Genomic DNA, 21,789 nt, shown 5'->3' with positions numbered 1-21,789 from the left:
GCCTGTGTCGCAGGTACTGCACGGTTCAATAGTTTTATGCAGTTTTCATCAGTGTGTGGGACACTGGTGCATTCATATGCTCCACACATGACATCAGTTTTTACATGAACACTGAATCTGACGATGGTGGTAAGCAAAGCTCCACACAGACATTAGAAACCATCAAACTGTTTACACAGTGCACCTGAAATCATCATTGCAACACTACACATGGAAGCTGAACATTAACAGTCCCAGGAGTGTGCCAGTATAAAATATAAACCATAATAATTATGCACATCTCCATTTATAAATACTGTTAGTTCTGTAGTGATAATGGGACTCTCACTGTCCTGCTCCATGATGCTGATCGGGTGCTGCTGTGTGGATTCTGCATTCAGGGTTTTTCCATAAATCCTTTGCTGAGGATTTGATTCTTTGGGCTGAGGAAGGAAAATCTTCTCGGGGTATTGAAGTGTTTCGTCTCTGCAGGTGTGGCGTGTGAGCGCTGCGGTGACGAGCAGTATTCACATGATGAACAGAGGCATAGGTGTGGGAGTAAATCGGGGGGATTTCTCACTCCGGTTGGATCCCTCGATCGTTCCGAGCTCTCTGGTGACCTCCGGGATCGTTCTCACCCTCGGGGTTGTTGCTGTGTTCATAATGTATCTGTTGTTATCTTTTCTGGAGCTTCTGTCTTACCTTCAGCTTCCTGCACAAACCCACTAATAATTGACCCTCTTTAGGCTTTCCTATATTTGGCAGCAGCCTTACCCTCTGCATCTCCTGCACTCTGGCTAACCTGCTTCAGATCTACCGTGGGGTCCTGGGTAAAGAAGCTGAATCAGCCGCTGGCTGTGGTGACCGTTGTTTCTGGGATCCAGTCGGCCATCTTCGTGTCATGGCTGATCTTAAACCCATCATTACCTACAAAGGGCCTCACACACAGTCTGAGATATGCTCCCTTGAGTTCTTCGTAGCCACAAAACCTGCAACACTTTCTTGGGCTTGATTTGTTCTCTGTCTGCTCTCAAAAGCTGCCAGACTTGTATAAAAATGCCACTTTAGTCACCATCAGCATGTTTTCAGCCATCGTAGCCCCACCTTGTCTCACTCTGAAGTACGAGCCACCAGTTGCAGTAGCAACTACAACGTTCTTGGCCTGGCTATCACTGAGTACACTGGGAGGCATTGTGAGCAGAAGGGCACTGCTGTGGTGCAGTCATGAGCCGTTATCAGCTAATGCTAGTTAGTCTGGTTATCCAACTGCACCTGCACACTGCATGGATGCATCACACATATTGCTCATCAGAACTGGAGCCCAGACTCCTCAGGTTGACTGACAATAAACTGATTGGATTTAAAAACATTTTCTCTATATTAAATGTCCCTCTTCATTATGAAGAGGGACATTTAATATAGAGAACAAACAGTTTGTGTATCAGGCTGTAAACATGTTTATTTCTGCTGTATAATTTTAACATGAGAATCTGTGGGGCTGACTCACTGCTGCCTCTGCTGGACGTTGGAGGAACTGCAGGGGAAATCGTTTTTCAGCTGTGACGCTCGCTGTGACTTTCTGATGAACAGAATTTGAAGTATAGTTAAAGTGACAAAGACCAAGACAGTTTGAGTTCATGCATTAAGTGTCTGGGTGCTGTTCTCTCGTCTCCTGCTGCGTGTGCTCTGGTGGTCTTACCTGTAACGATTTCAGTTTCATTATAACTGTGAATAGGTTCAGATGGGCTTTAATTATTGTATTTCCCTTCATAACTCACAGACCACCTAAAATACACTAGGAACACAAACACGTGCAGTAACAGTACAGCTAACAGGACTACAGTACTCACTGTAAGGCAACAAGTAACTGAAGTCTTTATAAAAGGATTTCTGTCAGGAAATAAGCAGGAGACAAAAGAACACAAGAGCCAATCACAGATGAGGAAAGGAAGTGACACGTGAATAAAGCAGGCAACTTCACTGCACATTAATAATATTACATATACTCGTTCTGTTAATCAGTTTCTTCTCTTTGTCCATTAAGCGTGACGTTGCACAGCGTTTTGCTGTGTGGAGCTGGCAGGATTTGCTTCTCTTTTCCACAGTTTTCAGAATAACATCATTAATAGAATAGAATAGAATTCAACTTTATTGTCATTGCACATGTACAGGTACAGGGCAACGAAATGCAGTTTGCATCCATCCAGAAGTGCTTTAGTGATAACGTGACAGTGTAAAATCTGGCACTGAAACATACAATAAACTATCTTTAAATGTAACTTTTCACATTTCAAAGTACTTTATATCCACGTGTTACTGTAATCTAAACTTCCAGCTGATAAACAGAGGCTGAGGCTGGTTCCTCTCCGTAGCAGCAGGTGGCGCTGTTCAGACGTCTGTGCGAGTCTCAAAGAGTTTGCGCCGACTCTTAATATTTCATATTTGGACAAAACTTCTAACATCTGGCTCCACGTGCAGTAATTTAAAGAACTTCAGAGACGTTGTGTATTTGTAGTCACGTCCGTTTCTGTTTCACAGACTTTTCTACAAATAAAAAAGCAGAGCGTGCGTGGATTGAAATGTTGAACTGAAAGTGAAACGCGTCGCTGTCTCAGATCTATAAGCTGTTTGAACACGCAGAGCGTGATTCACTCGAATCCCACACAGGAAATACAGGTTGTGCTGAGAGAGCCGCTGATGGAGAACAGGGATCCGCGTGGGAACCTCAGGAGGCGCAACTGAACTGAGCAAAGACGCTTATTTACATGATTTGCGATGACGTGTGAGTCACACACACGTGCGTGGGGCTGACTAAATAAATATATCGAGTATATGAACGTTTCATCCTGTTTACGAACAGGGTGACATCATCAGTTCTCCCCGTCTCACCCAATGGTCTTTGAGAAGTGGCGACATCTCTGAGAGTCAGGAAACCCTCTCTCCCGGAAAATAAAGCGAGAGTACGTGAATGTAACTTCCGGTCCTTTCTTTCCAAAATAATACCCACACCCCGCGCCTCAGCGTGAGTGTGACAACACTCAGTATTAAATGATTATAACAAAAGTTCAATTAAAAATATTTTGTGATTTTTTTTTCAATAAAGGTATGACGTAATCACCTCGAGTTTATTTCTTTTATATTTATTCTCCTTCGCCCAGACCCTTCATTTTCTTTTTAAAAATGTATCTTAAACCCATCATTACCTACAAAGGGCCTCACACACAGTCTGAGATAGACTCCCTTGAGTCCTAATATGCTACTGCTAAGAGGTACTTTTTCATTTTCAGAAATGTGGAACTTCAAATGTCACTGAGAACCACATATATGCCTATAAAATATGTTTTAAGCTAATTTTTTCCCAACAGAAACAGCTGCTCAGCAGGGCTGGACCGGTAATCTGGCATTTTCCCGGTGACCTGATGGGTCATTTACCCACCGACCCAACACACACTGACAGCATCCATTCGCTCATTTCCAATACGGACACTGCCCAATCAAATCCCTGAACTCCTCCCCTCATGCAACTTGTAAAAGAGAGTTTACCTTGGAGGAAGTGGTGAAAAGGTCAAATTTAGCACCAGCAGAGAAAAAGTGCAGGAGGCGGGACAACAGCAGAGTGAGGAAGAGGTAGAGGAAGGTGAAAATAATGTGTTAAGAACATAGAGAGAGGGACTAAGTGATTCTATTCAGGTGCTGTGGAGAACATCCTCACACAGAACATCACATCCTGGGATTAGTTGTGTTCAGGACCGAAAAGCTCTTCACAGAGTGATGTGTGCTGCAGAGCGCTGCTGCTCACGTCAAAGTAAACTTTATTGTCATCTCTGCTGTACACAGTACAGTATATAGAGACCGGATGAAGAGGTTCGAGTTACATTCAGTGCAAAAAACAAGCAATAAATATAAGAAGAGTAAGAAATGAATACACACTTTAAGACTAAGGTAAAAGGATCAATAACAGCATCTCCCTTCCCTTCAGGACATTTACACCAGGAGATGTTGGTCCAGAGCAGCTCCCATCCCAGTAACTTGTTTTTGCCATCAAGTGGAAGGTTCCACACCATCGGGGCAAAGACAGAGTGAAGAGGAGCTTCTATCCTCAGGCCATTCGAGCCAGGACATGCCCCCACTCCCCTCATAGCATCACCATAAGGGTCTGGAACTGGATTTTATATCATATTCTTGTTACATTGCAGAACTTTCACTGTCATAATTCATATCATGTCTGATTTATTATACGTCACGCGCTGCTACACTGATAATGCTGCTTCACTATGCTTACATTGCTCTGCTCAGTCTGTTACTTTGGTAGTTTTGGTTACTTTTGGTCTACTTTTGCTCTGTCAGCACATTGCTGTGCCAATGTGGCACGAAGCACTTTAACATTCCATTTCCACAATGTACACTTTCAGTTTTTTTATTTAAAGTTTCAGATTTTTGATTTAGATTTTCTTATTGCTTATAATGTTTTGCAGTGTCAGGACACACTTCACTGTGTGTTGTACTTGTATGACAAGTGGTAAATAAAGACTCTTGGAATAATCAAGGATTCACGTAAAATGCATGACCACTTTGACCAGGAGCCACTCCTAACAGCTAAAGTGTGCAACAAAGAAGGAACCCAGGAACAACTGAACCAACCGAGAAACCATTTCAATATCAGGAATCAAAGAAAATGACACATGCACACATCATATTCTCCCCTCATATATATATTTTTTATATCCAAGTCCAGCCCTGCTGCTCAGTGATGTCATGCCTTAATTATTATTTATCTTTTTAAATCCTCGGAGACCTTTATTTTGAAGCAGTTTCCGGTTGGGCCGGCCTCCCGCCGTTAGAGCTTCACTGAGCTCGGGGTCATGCTGCAATCTTAACGGAGTCTGACTGATGAGTGCGGAGCTGTGGTGTCGGCTGCTTCGTTCTTGAGCCCAGCCTCCGTCGGCCGTGTGTTGAGTCGCTTTCCCGGAGTATTTTGTGCGGGGTTGAAGCCGTTCGTCCAGGATGTCTGTGGCCGGGCTGAAGAAGCAGTTCCACAAAGCCAGTCAGGTATGGAGGCGCCCGACAACAGCAGTTCGGATGCGGACCCTGATCTCCGCTTCAACATCAAACCGTGAACGGAATCAGGCTGTAGTTGGTCTGAAAACACGACAAGTCTGAGTTGTTATCGCTTAAAAATCGTGGGTTTCAAAACGTGTTTGCAGGGTGTGGATGGAGCGTTACTTTTCCGCCCAGATAAGTTGTTTTTATCGGAGATAACGTCACACCAAACACTGCTGGGAAAATCTGATGATTTAATCTAATTTCACACACACACAAATGGATTCATCTTAAGCCACAGTTATGGACTTTTTATCAACTTATGTAATCCGGTGAATAATTCGTCTTCATTGTTGTTGCCATACAAGTTCTTGTGAAACGTCAGACTTTGCTGTTTCCACAGTAAAACCAACAGGAAACACTAACAGAGAAGTACACGTAACTGTTTTTATTATGAATGTTTGGAGAGGCTTTAGGTCGACGTCTGGTTTGAATTTATCCCCTGAAAGGAAATCACACACGAAGCCCGTTTTTAGGCTTCATGGCGATGTTTGTGTGACTGAGGCACCAGCCAGATGTTTCGCACCTGCCACAGCTGCGCCGCGCAGTCATTTAAAGGCAGGTGGAGCAGTCTTTATCAGGTGGATTTCACTCCTGGGCTGTACGGTTTGTGTTATCTGGGTGAAGCTCCATTAGACTCAAATACCTTTTAACGTTACATGATAAAAATACCATTGAACCAGTGGAAGGACCTGCTATTCCCACTGCCACCAAAAACACTGGTTTGTGGGCGGCTGTGAGTAACATCTAACATTTGGACAACTTGGAAACAGCTCGCAGACTGTTAGTCTCAGTGAACCTTCATCTTCACCTTTAAATAAGAATTCGCTCCAGTTATCAGTAGATCACAGGCTGGTTTCCATCAGCTTCCATCAGTCTTAGTGAGATTCGCTACACGGCACTGAACCTGCACGTTTAATACCATGATATGTACTGGTGATGCTGGGTGAATCGGCTCAGCTTGCATGATTTGCTCTCTCTGTTGCATTTGATACAGCAGAGCATGTGAGAAGTATTGATTTCCATCAGTATTGGTGACTGTGCTTGTGGCGCACCACAGGGCTCCATTGTGGCCCCTTTGTCATGTTAGCAGCTGTTCCTTGTGTTCATATTTAAATCGCTTTTATGCTGATGATACTCGGATATATCTGCGCTTTAAACCAAGCAGAAGCTCCTTAATAAATTCCTTCAAATGAAACTAAATCAAACCTGATGGTATAAAAGATAGATGCAGCTGCCATTGTCATCTTGGTGTTTTTAAAATGATGTTAAAAGAAGGATTCTGACGGTGGAAGCTGAGAAGGACCAGGATTTGGGAAATGTTCTTAATGTTTGATTCAGTATGTCTGCGCAGCTTCTCGTGGTCGTCTGAAGAACTTGAAAAAAGGTGGCGACTGGGCTGTTTTAAGAGTTCTTTAACAACCACCTCCTAAGGGGACAACCCCAACCTGGGGTTAAATAGCTGGGACTCTCCACCTTTGTTTTTAGAACTGAAGAAGCTTCTTGGATGAGAACTGAAAGAAGTCCGTTTTATTCAGTACGACCCCAAATGAGTCACTGAGTACTGAAGTGTTAGCAGAGGTGATACCTGCAGCGCCGCTTTGGCGCTGCAGGTATCACCCCGTGGTGGAGATCTGTCATCAACGTGAGCGTCTTCCTTTTAAGACGTTTATATACGTTTTAAAGCACTTGGTTCTTGTTTTAACCTTGAGAATGTTATCTCTGCTGTTCTGTGATTTGCCTTGTCAGTGTCCATTCACCGTTGTGTGTGTGTTTCTGTGAATGGTGTAAACTGTTTTTAATCACGTCCCCTGAATAGTTTCCAGGTAGTTTTTTGGTTAAACGTGCTTCAGATCTGCTCTCAGCAGTGGGGCAGTAGAATAAACTGATTTGATTTGTCATAGGAAGCGGGACTTGTGTGTTGGTTTTAGTCTATTTTTATTGTGTGTTATGTCTTCACAATGCATCGTGGCAGCAGGAAGACACAGAGTGTAGCCCGCAGATTGCATCAGAGGCCTTTGCTGCGGTTATCGAGGCAACTTCAGGTTGAACCCTGTTTGTGAAGGTGGGTCACATCTAACTGGGATAAATTGCCACGGTAACTGATGCTGCAGACCCAACCTGCTCCGAAGCACTTACGTTTGAGATGAGCGCTCGATAGGTATGAAGTCAGCACTGACTGACCGATACGATCTCTGGAAACTAGCGTCAGAATTCCTGAAAGTTCCATGTGACCTCAGAGAGTACGGAGCATCAGTAAGATAAAGACTCTGAGTCACAACTTTATTGCTGATTCTATTTTTATGGCCCTGTAAGCGCTGCTATCTGATCCCACGCCTGTTTGTGTTTGTGGACTCACAGTCGCCACTTTTTCTGCTTTTACTTCCTGCTTCAAACAGCAGCAGATTGGGAAACCCTCAGGAGACTTATGGACCTGATAACCACCTACGTGTGACCACTTAGCATGATCGATGATGAAGGGGAAGATGTCCTGGATCCCGTCAAAGTCGCTTAATAGTGCAGCCTTGCAGATGAACCTAAACTAAAACGTTAGGAGCTCGGTGTGTTAGTCTTCTTTAGAGCCGTCGTTTCCAAAATGAACCTCGTGTTTCATTTAGTAAGACCGTAAACTCATCAGCAGGGCGTGTAATGAGCCCAGAGACCATGTGAGCAGCAGGCTCGTCTTCTCATAGACTGTAATCAGATTTCTTTTATAACCAGAGGAGTCGCCCCCTGCTGGCCATTAGAAAAAATGCCGGTTTGAGGTCATCTTTCCGTCTTTGGTTTCCACCTTCGTGGAGAGCTGTGGTCAGCCTCTGTTTGAGGCCTGGCTTTGTTTCAGTCAGGGTGCTGATTTCTTCTCTTAGTTAAACACTCGCACAGTGACAGTGAGGCGTTACAGGCCTGGGCCTGTGTTATTATTATCTTTAGCCAGCTAAAGGCTGCAGCCCTGTGTGACTGTGCGCATGAACAAGAGAAAAATGAATCCATAATAAAGAGCGATCGAACCTTTTATTCATCAGTGATCGCCTGTGCTCAGTATTGCTTTTTTAAAAATTACTTTATGTTTTTATAAATAGAATAAAATAGCCCTTTATTGTCATTGTACGTGTGCAACAAAATTGTGGGTGCTCCACACCAGCTGTGCCGGAATAAAATATAAATAGTAGAACATGTACAAAATAAGAGAAGGGCCCACGTTAGACAAGACTTGGTCTGAATAGAGTCCGTGTATGAGTGACGGGGGTTACTCAGACCGTGGCTCAGATTGGTGAGGTGGGTGGGCAGGCGTGGGGGGGGTTTGCGTATAAGATGAAGTGTTAATCTTAGGTGCTGCAGCCCTTTCACCATCGACTGAGCAGGTGGCGTTGTGTCTGTCTCTGTAAGTCTGCAGATGTGAGTGTGAGTAACAAACAGCTGGCTGATACAGCTCTCACCGTCAGCTCTGGGGTTTGGAGCTGTGAACACACCACACAGAAAACGCACCACATTCTCCAATCGCATTTTTATCTTTACCAAACTTGAACATGTACCCCGTTACTCCTTGAAGGGGGAGTGGGAGTTCCCCTTGAAGCTCTTCTCTGAACTGAGGCCTTTCCGTCATATTTCAGGCTGTTTACAGAACAACACGACTGGGTTTGCATCAGCCGTCAGTGAGGGTGCTCTCTGCCAGTCCAGCCGCCCTCAGAAAAACACAGAAACTGCTCAGCGTCATCAAATGGTCATGAAACCAAGACTTTATTGATATACTGAGGTGTCATGTGGGTACTGGGAAGGTCGTCTTTAAGGGGGAAAGAGTTCAAGAAAATAGATAAAGGCAGGGGTGGGCAACTCCAGGCCTCGAGGGCCGGTGTCCTGCAGGTTTTAGATCCTGGGTCAGCACACCTGAATCAGATGATTAGTTCATTGCCAGGCCTCTGGAGAACTTCAAGACATGTTGAAGAGGTCATTCAGCCATTAAATCAGCTGTGTTGGATCAAGGACACATCTGAAACCTGCAGACACAGGACCTCGAGGCCTGGAGTCGCCCACACCTGCATGTAGGTGTCGAGTGATGATGGTGGATTGCTCTCTCAGGGTTGGAGGACAGGCAGTTTATGTATCGTGGGATCTTGTTCAAGAATGGTGTTAAGGTGGAGCGTGTGGTGACTGGCAGGATGGTGCTGGTCCACCTTAACAGGTTTAATTTACCCATAATTCACTGCACCAGTATCCTGCTTCAGATAGTCGAGCTCTACAGGGCTCTAAGCTGCAGCCACACTGGAAGCGGTTCATTCGCCGTGCGTCGATTTGAGGCTGATGGATGGTCACTAGTGGAGATTCCTGGCTCTGGTTGCCTAGGTAACCAACTAATGCATTTACTACCAGGTCATGTGTTAATCATCGGGCTGCTCTGAGTGTTTGTCTCCACACATGCTGCTGTGCTTCGTGGACAGACACCTCGCTCCGGGCTCGTCTGCTCCGGCCTCGTCTGCTCCGGCCTCGTCTGCTCCGGGCATCTTTGCTTTGTTCAGTCTGACCGTGCTGCCACTCTTCAGACAGAAGAGGCTTCTCCTGCAGCCTTTCCAAACAGACATACTTGTTCAGTCTTTTTCTGCTTGTGCTGTCATGAACTTCAACCTTTAACTGAGGCCCGTCGAGTCTTAGATGGACCTCTTGGGTTTCTCTAAGCGTCTCACGGTCTGAGCTTGGGATGAATTTGCTGGGACATATTTTCCACACCTGAATGCTCCAGACCTGACTCTGCTGTTCAGGTGACTCCACGGAGGCAGCTTATTCAAATCTGACAGAATAAAACTTTTAGGATTGCAGCTGTGATTAACGAACGCTTCCAGATTGAACGCTGCATACCTCGGCCTCCGCCCTGCAGTGTCTCCTGCCTCATGAAGTAGCTTCAGTTATGTGAGTGGTGAGAGCGCTGATGCTGAGCTCTGTTTAATCACGGTGTCCTCTCACAGCAGGCTGTATGAACGCTGTCGTGTCTGAAATTATTCCTACGTGCACAAGCTGAAAGTCAACCTGCCACTTCCTGTTTGTGCATCAGTGTGCGGTGCACGACATCATAGATTGTGTTTTATTTTAAACACACGTGAAAGATAAACTCGAGGTCGACTTGGTTTCCACTTTCACTTATTTTCCGTGAGAAAAAGATGCAGACTGGGTGAAACCCGATGAATGCTCAGTGTTCCCTACCTGTGTGTTTTTCCACGTACCCTTGATCTGTTTGTTTGAGTCCTGCACTGATAACAGTAAAAATCAATGCAAAGCATTTCAGAGCTTCTCTAACGCTGGCGTCACCCGCTGTGGTTTCCTGCTGCTGGAACACGGCGACACAGACTGATAGCGGCGCTCGTCAGCGTCGGCCTCTCCTGCACAGAAAAAACAAATCAGACGTGTTTTTACAGCGAGCTGCTCGTCGTGTGTTTCACGAACATTGTTTGCTGTTCACCTGCTTCCTGACACCGGGGTGGAGACCAGATGAACCAGCAGGAGATAACCGGGAAGGGAAACGCTATCACTTCCTGTTTATTTCAGCCACATCTCTCTTTGTTTCCACTATTGTTGGAAAAGCAGCACAATTAATATAGCAGAATATTTTCTCTGCCCGTTTTGGAAAAATCCTCAGTGCTGGGGGGTTTATATTTGCACTCAGGTCCAAACCGCTACTGAATTCTATGGAACAGCTGCTGCATAAGCCTTAGATCCAGAGTTCCCTCTGATCTGGGACTGTCCACTGTTAGTCCAGTATAGTTAATGTAAGCCAACTGGAAAGAGGATTGGAAAACGTGGCCTGGTCTGGTTTCTGTGGCAGCGTTTAGGTAGCAGGGTCACAATGTGCAGTAAACATCGTGAAAGCATGGCTCCATCCTGCCTCGTATCAAAGGTTCGTCCGTTTGTGACCGCCGTGCGTCACGCCACAAAGCTCAGATCGACTCAAACAGGTTCATTGAACGTGATGACGAGTTCACGGCAGTCAAACGTCAGTCAGCAGAGCGCCTTTGGAAGGAGGAAGGACGGGAGGTTCGTGTCACGGATGCAGACGATAAATCTGCAGCAGCTGTGTGACGCCATCCTGTCGACACGGAGCAAAATCTGCGTGTTTAATCTGAGCCGTGAAGGAGAAGCTGTACCTTCAGTCTCGTTCCATCAGAACTTTGTGTTTGTGTGTCTAGTTAGATGTTGGATGATGCTGGTCCAAGATTGGTTCAGAGCGCTGGATCAGGTATCACCAGAACCTGCCCGTCTATCCATCTCACTCCATGACGCTCTGTGTTTACTAAGCTAACATAGCATGGAGCTCAGAGGAAGCTAACAGCACAGAGCCGTCAGTGTGGAGGAGTTTCTGTGTGATGAAGGTTATTTTTGTTTCTCTTCTGCTTCAGTCTGCTGCTCAGAGATGCTCTCACAGCCAGACCGAGAGCAGGAAACCAGGAACTAACGTGACGAGAACAGAAAGACTCCCACGCTGAGCTGAAATCAGCCTGTAATTTATCCCATTTTGCTCCTGAATTCAGTAACTGTTTATTCTTGGATTTATTTACTTGTTAGGTTTCATTGAAGAAGTGTTTAAAATGGTCATTGAAGAATAACTGAAGCTGTTGTTTTTACTGATGGACACAGTGTGACACACAGAGACTTCAGGAGGAGAACAAATGAGGCATAAAACAAAGATCTGAACTTTTTTAATGAGTAACAGCAGGAAACAGCTTCGATGGTCACGTGGACTCGAAGGAAGATTGGAATAAAAACTGAGGAAGAGGAGCTGAAGTGTCAGCTCGGAGAGGATGTCCTGTTCAGGCAGTGGATGTGGATCTTTAAAGGTCCACAGCAGACAGGACAGACTTCACCAGAACGTCTTTTAAAGACAAATAGTGACAATGATGTCATCTACTTGAAACCGCAGGCGTCTTTATTTAGTCTGTAACCTTTGGGTGATTTTTCTGGTTGAAGCTCGAGGTAAACAGACCGGTCGTGTCTCAGCGGCTCAATAAAGACGAGCTGTGTGAACTGAGCGCGATGTGGGTTTGCGGTGTGTCGGGATCGCGATCTGCCCCAGTCTGTCACTCAGTCACAGCTGTGGTTTTCCTCATCTGCTGCTCTCTTTGCCGTGCAGTCGCTGAACAGGTGGAGCTCGCCATCCGTGACGTTTTAACACTGTTGTCGTCTCACACGCTGAAACCAAACGAGAGCCATAACACTGCCTGTCTTCATCAGAGCGAGGCTTGTTTGGGGATTTTTAGCCCAACCTCTACTTTCAAGCTGACAGGTCTTTAGTCTGATCCAGCTCACGTACGATTTCATCGTCTCAGGCAGCTTTGGGCTGCAGAGCATCGCCTCCATTTCGCCCAAGCGCTGCGTCTTTCCCAGCGTTGTCCAATGAACGATGACCTTTGGGATCAGTGATGTTCATCACCAGTGCTTTGTGAGGACAGTTTGTAGCTTGTGTGTTAAATTCAGGTTATACTGTCTGATCCTGAAAGGCTGAATGATTGGATGCTGTAAAGCCTGCGATACTTTCTCTTCACGCCGGAGGATGGAAATGAACTCTGTCACAGGACTGTTGTGTTTGGGCCACATGGTGTGATCGCACATTAACACCCCGCCCCCCGACGATCGATTACCTGTGATTGGATGGAGTCCAGAGAAGACTGTTTCTGTTCTTTAGCACGCTTTACGAGGTTTACGTCCAGGTGTAGCCCACCTCTCCTCCAGTGACAGCGAGGATCGACTCCAGGATCCTGACTGAATGTCGACACATTACATCCTGGTATATTAAGTATTTTTGTCTTGTAATATTCTAGTTTTTATGCAGATGCTTTTCTTGCTTTCATCCATCAGAGAGTTTGTCAAAGGCATTGTTGCTCTTGCAGTTTTGACTTTGACGCGCAGCTTTAGTGCTGAAGTCGTTCTCACTCACAGAGTTTGGAAAGCGAGACTCTCGCTGTTTTCTTGAACTTTAGTTATAAATGGCTGAATGTGAGGTGAGTCAAACCTCAGCGGGCACTGAAACGACAGGAAAGCAATGAAATCTAACTGCACAGAAATCGTTGTTTCATGTTCTTTTAAAAATACATTTTGGAATAACTTAAGAAGCATTGATGTCAGCAGAGCGGAGGTGAAACGATCTCAGGTGTGAGCGGGGGTCTTGATTCCGGGTCGGGTGGAGGCCTCGCTGCACGCCCGCAGCATCAACGACCTGGTCTGTCTGCAGCTGCAGTTTGTTCTTACGCTAACCTGCTGCGTTCGCTCGCCGCCTGCAGCAGGAACAAGATGCCGCTGCTCAGAGATGCAGCTGACAGCTCGCTGCGCCGAGCCCATCCATCTTTAATGATCGGTGATGGAGGACCGAGCCCCGGTCGCCTGGCGGTCTGGCTCATTAACATTTCAGCAGCTCATCATTATCATCATCACTGCTGCTTCCCTGTGACGTAAATCAGCCGGTTTATGTTGGCAGTGCGAGGCGAGAGTCCTCCAGCCGAGCAGCAGAAGGTTTATGATGCAAAGATTTCCCAAAAGGTGAAACGTTACACTGGCTTCTGTTTGATCCCCCGAGGAAACACCCGGTTCTAGCACAGCACGCCGTTTCCTGCTGAGTGTCGTTTTAACCAGGTTTTATTTTGTTCATCGGGATAGCAAAGGATGCAGGTTTCTGTCAAACAGGGCAACAGTCTCGGTGCTTCAGCTGCGCTCAGAGCAGTCGTACATGTGTGCGACTCGCCGAGCAGACGAAGATGTGGAGCCAGAAAAACCGCAGACGATTTCAGTCTGGTGGTTTTTATTGAAGGAACGCTGGCCTGTTATAATATCCAGTTTATCTGCAGTGGAGCTTTGATGTTTTTAAGTTTTAAAGGTGTCAGGTTGTTACTATTGTTACTGCTGTGTAACAATCGTTTTGTTTGAATTGTTTCATTTTAGTTTCTTTTGTAATAACCTTTGATCTCGTGATGAAAACGAGTTTGTGTGGCTGAACTGATGCGTTCGCCTGATGGACCTGAAGCCGCGGTTGGCAAATGGTGACATCAGCACAGTGGTGCAAACATTTATACTGGTCTCATGTATCGGCTCTTGCGGTCTTCTGCTGAGTGATGGTGCAGATGAGATCGTTGTTTTGCGGTGGTCTCTGCAGGACGCTCGTCCATGCTGGAGAAACTCACTCAGACTCTGTTAGCTGCAGACGTTACCTTCAGTGTAACTGGGGCTTAATTAAGTGTTGGTGGCTTAACTGGGAAACTGACTGGTTCTCACCTGTGCCGTGAAGCTTGATCGTGGCCCTGCAGCTTCAGCAGACGGGCTTTTGAGTTTCTCAGAGCCCAGTTAGCACATTTTAATTATTTTATTGTGAGTTTGTTGAAAGTGGAAAACGGCCTAACCTCGGCCCGATGGTCAGACCACCTCTGTTTAAAACTGTGACTCCTGGAAGTTTGTATTAACGCAGGCAGGCGGAGCTGCCGGCGCTCCACACGAACCAGACGACTGTAAAAACAGCAGCTGATGTTTGTCGCTCTGACAACCTTTGCAGGAGTTATCAGAGAGGTGGCCTGAAATCTCCCGACCAGATTAGCTTCTGACTCACCCGATGGAGACGTTTCCTCAAAGACACGGGGAGTCATTTAAAACGAAATGATTATGTGAAGAAGGTCAAACAGACACACGTGCACCGGCACAGCCTACACTGCAGCACTTTATCACTAGTTCACTTGTTCATCTCCCTGACCTTTGACCCTGAGATGTTTTAAATCGAATATTTTCTCATGCCGTCTCTCGGTCGTGTTATCTGACCTTAATGATTCATGGAAGACGCAGAGTGCATTGTCGCTGCGCACTTATTAACTCAAGTTAACAAGTGAAGACAGAAAAGCTTCTCTGCAAGTGTCAGATTTGTTTGTGACAAATAAGTGATCGGTGTAATCAGCTGCCTCTGCAGCGAGTCTCGCAGCCCACAGACGGACTCCATCTCCTCCGTACTCTGCATCTGTGACTCCAGCTTCATGATGGAGGTCTCCACCTGCTGCAGGTTCTCGTTAGAAAACCCATCCAGCTGCAGGAGGAGGCAGAGGAGGAGGAGGCGGGAATTTTCTGGAGAAGCAGCTGATTAACATCAAGAACCAAAACGAGCAGAGCGGCGTGCCTGCAGGGAGGCGGGGACTGTGTCACTGTCGGAGAGATGAGAAATAAAACACGAACAAGTAGAAATTGACATTTTTCTGTAACCATGTGATCCATAAACTAAAATGTTGTTTAATAAGGGTTGAAATTTGAACTCGAGCTCATCAGAAGAGTGTTTACTCGGCTCACAGAGCAGGTGAGCAGCACGCTCTTTTCTGCACTGCTTTAACAGATATAAGAGTCGCCCCCTGCTGGATATTAGCAATAATGCAGGTTTAAGACACCTGTGCATTGTTTGACTTCACTTGTCAGAACTTGAAGGTGCGTCTGACTTATGATGACATCCAGTGATGTTCGAAGGTCATTCAGCTTGGTCTGTGAACACAAAACCCCACAGCCAATCAGAATGAAGCTGGCCTAAAGGGGGAGGGGTTGAAACTGTATCACAAGTTTCTGCTCTGAAGGCCCAGCGTGGTCAGCAGACCTGACAGGAAGTATGTGAGGTGATGTGTCTGACTGAAGGAACCATAATGACATTAGACGTGACCACCAGCAGTCGACGCGTGTCCCTGCTGTGGCCTCTAATGAGGCAGGTTTAACCGGCTGTAACCACGGGGGATTAATCCAGTAGTTTCACGCCGTCCTGTCTGACGTATTTTATTTTCTCGTAAATCCTCTCGCGTCTGTTTTCTAGGAGACGACCTCGTTAACTCGTTTCTGTTTGATTCCCTGAAACTGAGCCGCTGTTTGTAGGTCGGGCTCAGAAACAGAAGTGACGGGAAACGCAGCACAATGACTGCAAGGCTGCTGCTTCCTTCCTGCTGAACGCATGAGGAAAGCTCCACCCACGGCGTGCGCGCACACACACACCTGACTGTGAACGCTGTGGTTGCATTCACTGCAGCTCACACTCACTCTGTAGAGTAAAGGCTGCTTAAATATAAAATAATGACACAGTGTTGATCAGTCAGCTGGGCCTTAAACACACCTTCGTGGGCGCTGTGTTCCTCCTGCGTGCAGTCATGATAAAGTTGCTCTTCACACTCAGACCAAAGATTTTCTCACAGCTGTGATGCGTGTGCGTGTGTAAGTTTAGCGTGTCCAGGGTGACGGCAGCGCTGCTTTGATGATAAATCCAGTCGTAGGTCTGCAGAGTGTGTGCGCTCTTTTATGGCGCAGTCAGATTATTGCTCAACACTGACGCTCAAAGTCCTCGAGTGTAAGTTCGGTCTTATGAATTCAGCTTTGACCTCACGGTGGTTTTCATTAAGGTCACAGGAAGCGTTTCCACAAAGCAAAGGAGGTTTTTTATTTTTGACTCTGCTGATTAGCTGAGTATTGGTAAAGGCTCGCTTAGCAGCAGACACAACAGAGAGCCAATCAGAGAGCAGGAACAGGTCAGGTTGACCTAAGACGTGATGAGGTTGACGTGACCTTTTCCACATTGTTAGTGGGAGGTTGTTGAAAGCCTCCTGAGGCTGCTGATTCGTCTTTTTTCCTCCTTGCGTGCTCTGACTGTGTTGTGTCTCTAACAGGTCGCGTGCTTTTTCCTTTAAACGATGTCTGACTGTCGCGCGTGCACTCTGATGGACGCATCGGGGGCAGCCTGGGGTCGTCATCCTGCTTTGTTTCGTTTTGCCTCCTGCACGCAGCGAGGCGGTCACTTTGCTCCGGTCTGCTTCCTCTCTCCTGTTTCCCTGCAGGCCTCTGGTCAGCTCCCTGGTTCTTGATGTCAGTCGGCTGCTTCTCCACAAAGTCTCTGGGTCGCTGTTTCTAACAGCTGCAGCGGGTGGAGAAGCGGCTCCGGCCTGAGCAGAACAAATGTGCTGAAAGCCCGAGTGATGCGAGCGTCGCCGGAGGGGTGACGTTTATCAGTGGCGTTGTTCGTGTACACGACGCTCTCCGTGTGGGAAACACCGACCGAGCTTCACGCAGACGTGCAGGAGCGTCTGAGGACCAAGTCACAGCTTTGTTAGCAGGACAAAGCGAGTACTGACCTCCGGCCTGTAATCGCATCAACCTATCAGCTTGTTGATGGTGTGAACAGCAGTGAAGCGTCCCCTCCAGCTCAGCTCTGTGCTCTGGGAGCTCGCTGAAACAATACGTTCCTGCAAACACACACAAAGCACACACAGCTGAATTCCTGTGTGCGTGCGGAGGCCGGTGACTCAGCGTCGCGAGAGATTCCTCTTTGTTTTGACGGGAATCTGCTGCTCGCTCCGGCGGGCGCCGTGGTTTGACCGGTATCACTCTCTCCCCGTCGTTAATAACACACCTCAGCTCAGAGCGTGACGCTGACTCACAAACGCACAACAACCCAGCTGAGCTCGCTCTCCTGTTTCTCCACTCCTCCAGACAAACTTTCCGACACGATCCGTCACGCTGTGAGGCCGAGCGAAACGCCGAGCGGGGCCGGGAGCGCGCGTCGGTGCGGACGAGTGTTAAAGCGTTTAATTAACCTCCGGACGCTTTTGATTAACCTTAAAATCTGAAGTCAGATCTTTTCCAAGAGGTTAAAACAAAAACTAGTTTTTAGTTTCAGGGGAAAAGAGAGAAAAGTTTTGGACCTGAAGATTAAATTAAGTTTAATGAATACTTAACGACCCAGCGAACTCTACTTCCTTTAAGATGAGTGTCTTTGTTCAGTGTGTAGAGCCGTCACATGAACATTTATTCTGTGCATTTATTGAAGTTGAGGTGGGACAACGGGTAGGACCGCCGTCTCACAGAGGCCGTCGCTGCTCTGAGGCTGCACAGACAACATTCCCTGGACTTCCTGGATGTTGTTGGGTGTGTTTCATTTGGACGTGCTGGAGACGCTCAGAGATGCAAACAAATGCCCCAAAGTTTGGTTTTATTTTCAGACGTCGGGCGTGTTCTTGCCCCAACTTAAGATCTTCTGAAGAGCTTTTAGAGTCATACTTCTTCATTTTTAGGCCTTTCCTTTTGGGAAAGTCAGAAATATTCAATAAAAATTGAAGAGAATGCAACAGGTTAATATACGAGGCCTCGGACGCCCTCGCAGAGGCTGGAAGCTGATGTTTACATGTGCGCTCTGGCTGCAGCGTTATTGCTTGGCGTGTGTGTGTGTGTGTGTGTGCGTGCGTGCAATCTGAGCTGCACAATCAAAGAAATGCTGCAAAGCTGCTGCTGCTTTGATCTGTGAGGAGACGTTAACATCCTGATGAAGATGGCGGCGTGCGGGGAGTCGGCGGGTTTTCACTGCTGAGCCTCGTGTTCAGCGCTCGGGATCATTTCAGCTCTAATGTGTCGGTTCACGTGGAGTCTGCGTGGATTAAAAGTCTGTCTTAGCCACCTGTAACCTGCTGCTAACGCATCTGGCCTGCAGGCGTTGTGCCGTCTCCTCCTCTGACATCCATCAGCTGCCAAAGGCTGCGTTACATTTACAAACAGTTACATTTCACTTTACATTCAGATGAACTTCCACGTTGTCCTTCATGATAACACGTTGCCTTTAAAACTGCATCTTTTGCACATGTTTTAAAGGAGACTTGTTAGCGTAGCTTAGTATAAGTCACAGTTCAAACTAATCCATCTTTTTGTTACAGTGTCTTAGTTTAACTCCTGGTGCTCTCGAGGCTGCTGCAGGCCTTTGTCTCACTCTCCTGTCTCTGCCCTCATCATCCTCACCGTGCAGCACATCTTTAAGCTCGGCGTGTGAGAGCCCACGGGGTCAAGGTGTCCCACAGAAACCTCCTTGTGATGTCATTTGTCTGCTCGTACACAAACTTTCATTGAGGGTCATTTAACCCCCATCCTGCTCGCCCGTGCTGACTGTGCTGATCCAAGGATAAAAACCTGTGATAAAATGTAGCCTGAGCTTGGATTACTGTAAATACGCTGAGCTCATTATTATTAACTTCAAACGTTCAATGGGAACGTCCAACGCTGCAGCAGGAGATACACGTCAGGAAGTGCGGAAAAGAAACCTGAACGTTGAACTGATCATTCTTTGTTTTTAGGAAAAGTCCCGGTCACGTGGCTGACCACGTCCCGGCCCCAGCTCTGTGCTTCTGTGATGATCTAGACGGAGCGTGCAGCGAGTCTGCAGCGAGACGTTCAGCCTTCCTGTTCAGCGCCCCCTCCTCTGTCCTAGATTGGGCTCATTTCTCTGAGTCTGCTAATTTTACCCAGGCTCTGACCCACTTGGTGAATCTTTCCTGCTACTCGGCAGCACTTGTAGTCGAGCCTGAAGCGCACACACACACACAAACAAACACACCCCACTCTGCGGAGTGTTTGGACTCGACGGTTGGCCGAGCGATCGTGTTGTGACTGCGTTCGTTAAACTACTGAAGGTGACACTGATGCTGTCGGGCACAGTCGGCTCGTAGCTCGGCGTGCAGCCAATCAGAGCTCTGAGTTTATTATGAAACTGAGCAGTTGCACTGCAGCTGGACTTCCTGACGTTTCAGTATCAGGTGGATAACACCCCTAAAACCTTTCTGGGCTTTTCTCAGGGGTTTGTACACTTTTACCAGCTGTTGTAAAAGTGATCGCACAGCTGGGTGCAGGTGTGTGCAGGTGTGCAGCTCACAGGTCTTAGGTTGGTCGGGAGGACGTAGGCTCAGCATTAATAACGCTGTGATGAAAGGCTACTTGTTTTGGGACAAATGTCGCGGCGGCGTTTCCGGCGCTTCGCCTCGTCCCGTTTATTTAAACGGCTGATGAGTTACCAGGTAAAGCTCGTGTAACGTGATATTAACAAGCAGGCCTGCAGTTATGAAGGTGAATATTAGATCATGCACAGGTGGGTTCTGCCAGAAAACTTTGTTAGCTGCAGCGCTGCTGGGATGTTCATGGAGTGTGGTCCACCAGTACAGGCAGCTATGTCTCTGCACTGGTTTGCCTTCTTTTGACTGGTTCCATTCCATGTTTCTGTCCTCAAAGCTTTAAAAATGGTTTCCCTCACTGATCTGTGCCTCGCTGCAGTTCAGCGGCGGCCTACAGGGACCAGAGATAAGATGGGATGTCCTGTATCGATCCTCGTATTGATCTCATTCTTTGTACTTAATCCAGTAAAATCAGCACCACGAGTAACTGACTGACTGGATGACGTTCAGTTACCTGAAGCAGAAGCTGCATCCGATATGACGCCTCGCCACGGCGTCACTCCGCTGTCGTTTACAGCTGTTTGTGTGATTTGTCAGTGGGCCGTAAACGGCGCCGTATGATCGGTTTATCACATGAGCAGCAGGACGCTGAGAGTCCAACAGCTGAGAACATGACACAGCGCTGAGTGGATGGGACACACCTTTATTACCGGGTGTAACGAGGCTCACCTGTGCTTTTTACACCTAAGACGTCTGACCTCATAACAAACATCGTCTGATCCAGAGGACGGCGTATCAGGTGCATCGTCTCAGGTTCTGCGCTAACGTACGATCAGGTTTAGTTTCTTCTGCACCTGTAACGGTGCTGATGGTCCAGTCCTGGGCTGTTCATGGATCTCACGACGATGTTTGCTCTTTATTTCCTGCTGTAACAGAAAAATCTATCTGTGATAGTGTGGAGCATAGAGCGTGTCCTGTATATGTCCAACAGGTGAGTTACAGGTGAACATGCTCCGCCGTGCAGCTGTTATGAAGGAGAATTATCTACACAGAGCAAACAGTTTGTGTATCCGGCTGTAAACATGTTTATTCTGCTGTGAAGTTTGAACATGAGTCTGTGGGGCTGACTCACTGCTGCCTCTGCTGGCCGTCAGAGGAACTGCAGATGTTTGGACTTCACGTGTCTGAAGGTTGATGCTCAGTTGAAGCTGTAGCGGTGCTGCGTGGTACGAAGGTTTGTGGTCATCGTACTCGTGTAGAAGCGTCTCTGAGGTGGACGACACGCTCCGTCTGCCTCAGTAATCCTGAATTTCCCCCCGTGGACGTGATTTCCTGCCGCTCGGCGCCCGTCGCGTCGTCTCACGTCTGGTTGAACCTGAAAGTCTCGTGTCGTGTCTCCTGGCAGTTCTCAGGTTAGCAGAGCTGCAGGTTGCTGTGTGATCTCCAGGCTCTGAACTCAGCCTGCAGGTAGTTTTTACTGAGCTGCTGTTACAGGAAGACCTCGTAGTTTCAATTCATGTCGTGAATAAAAGGCTGCAGTCACCACGTAACGTTTTCAATGTTTTGCTGGCGTGTCCGTCCCTCCACAGTACCCCCCACCCTGCATGTTTTTATTGCACATTAGCTTCTGGTTCAGCTCAGCGTGTCTTAAACATGCTGTTTAGTTTTTATAAGCAGAGGATTAAAAAGGCCACACAGACCTGGGATCAGCGTGCAGAAGCATGAATCAGAAGTTTATTGATCCCTAAATAAACACAGATATGGGTCAGATTTCAGCTCAGGCTGCAGTCGCAGGTCTGACTGGCCCACTGCCCCAAATCTGAGAGCTTTACTTTGTGTTCAGAGAATTTTTATCCTCTTTAAACGGCGTCCGCGCTGCTGTTACTGCTGTGTGAGCGCCTGGCAACTCCAACCAAACCGTCAGCCAATCGGAGCCTCTGACAGTAACGAGTAAATGTAATTAAGTTACTCTCAGCGGTCTACTTTACACCTTTTTACTTTAGTGTCATCGCTCAGCACCACCTTCCAA

At 47.1% G+C, this 21,789-nt stretch overlaps 1 protein-coding gene across 4 annotated transcripts in view; it reads left to right on the top strand.

Annotated features, from left to right (window-relative positions):
• Nucleotides 1–4,801: 4,801 nt before the first annotated feature.
• Nucleotides 4,802–21,789, top strand: part of sh3gl3a (SH3-domain GRB2-like 3a) — a 26,313-nt gene continuing 9,325 nt past the window's right edge. For all 4 annotated transcript variants that reach the window (XM_005726387.1, XM_005726385.1, XM_005726386.1 and 1 more), the window contains exon 1: nt 4,802–5,028. In XM_005726387.1, coding sequence (XP_005726444.1) covers nt 4,984–5,028 — 45 coding nt within the window. In that variant the 5' untranslated portion in view covers nt 4,802–4,983. The remainder of the gene's footprint in view (nt 5,029–21,789) is intronic.

This window comes from Pundamilia nyererei, unplaced genomic scaffold (assembly GCF_000239375.1).
Source record: "Pundamilia nyererei isolate P.nyererei 1_Seehausen unplaced genomic scaffold, PunNye1.0 scaffold00019, whole genome shotgun sequence".
NCBI lineage: Eukaryota > Metazoa > Chordata > Actinopteri > Cichliformes > Cichlidae > Pundamilia > Pundamilia nyererei.
The sequence above is the reverse complement of the archived record's forward strand: the minus strand, read 5'-3'. Positions and strand labels throughout refer to the sequence as shown.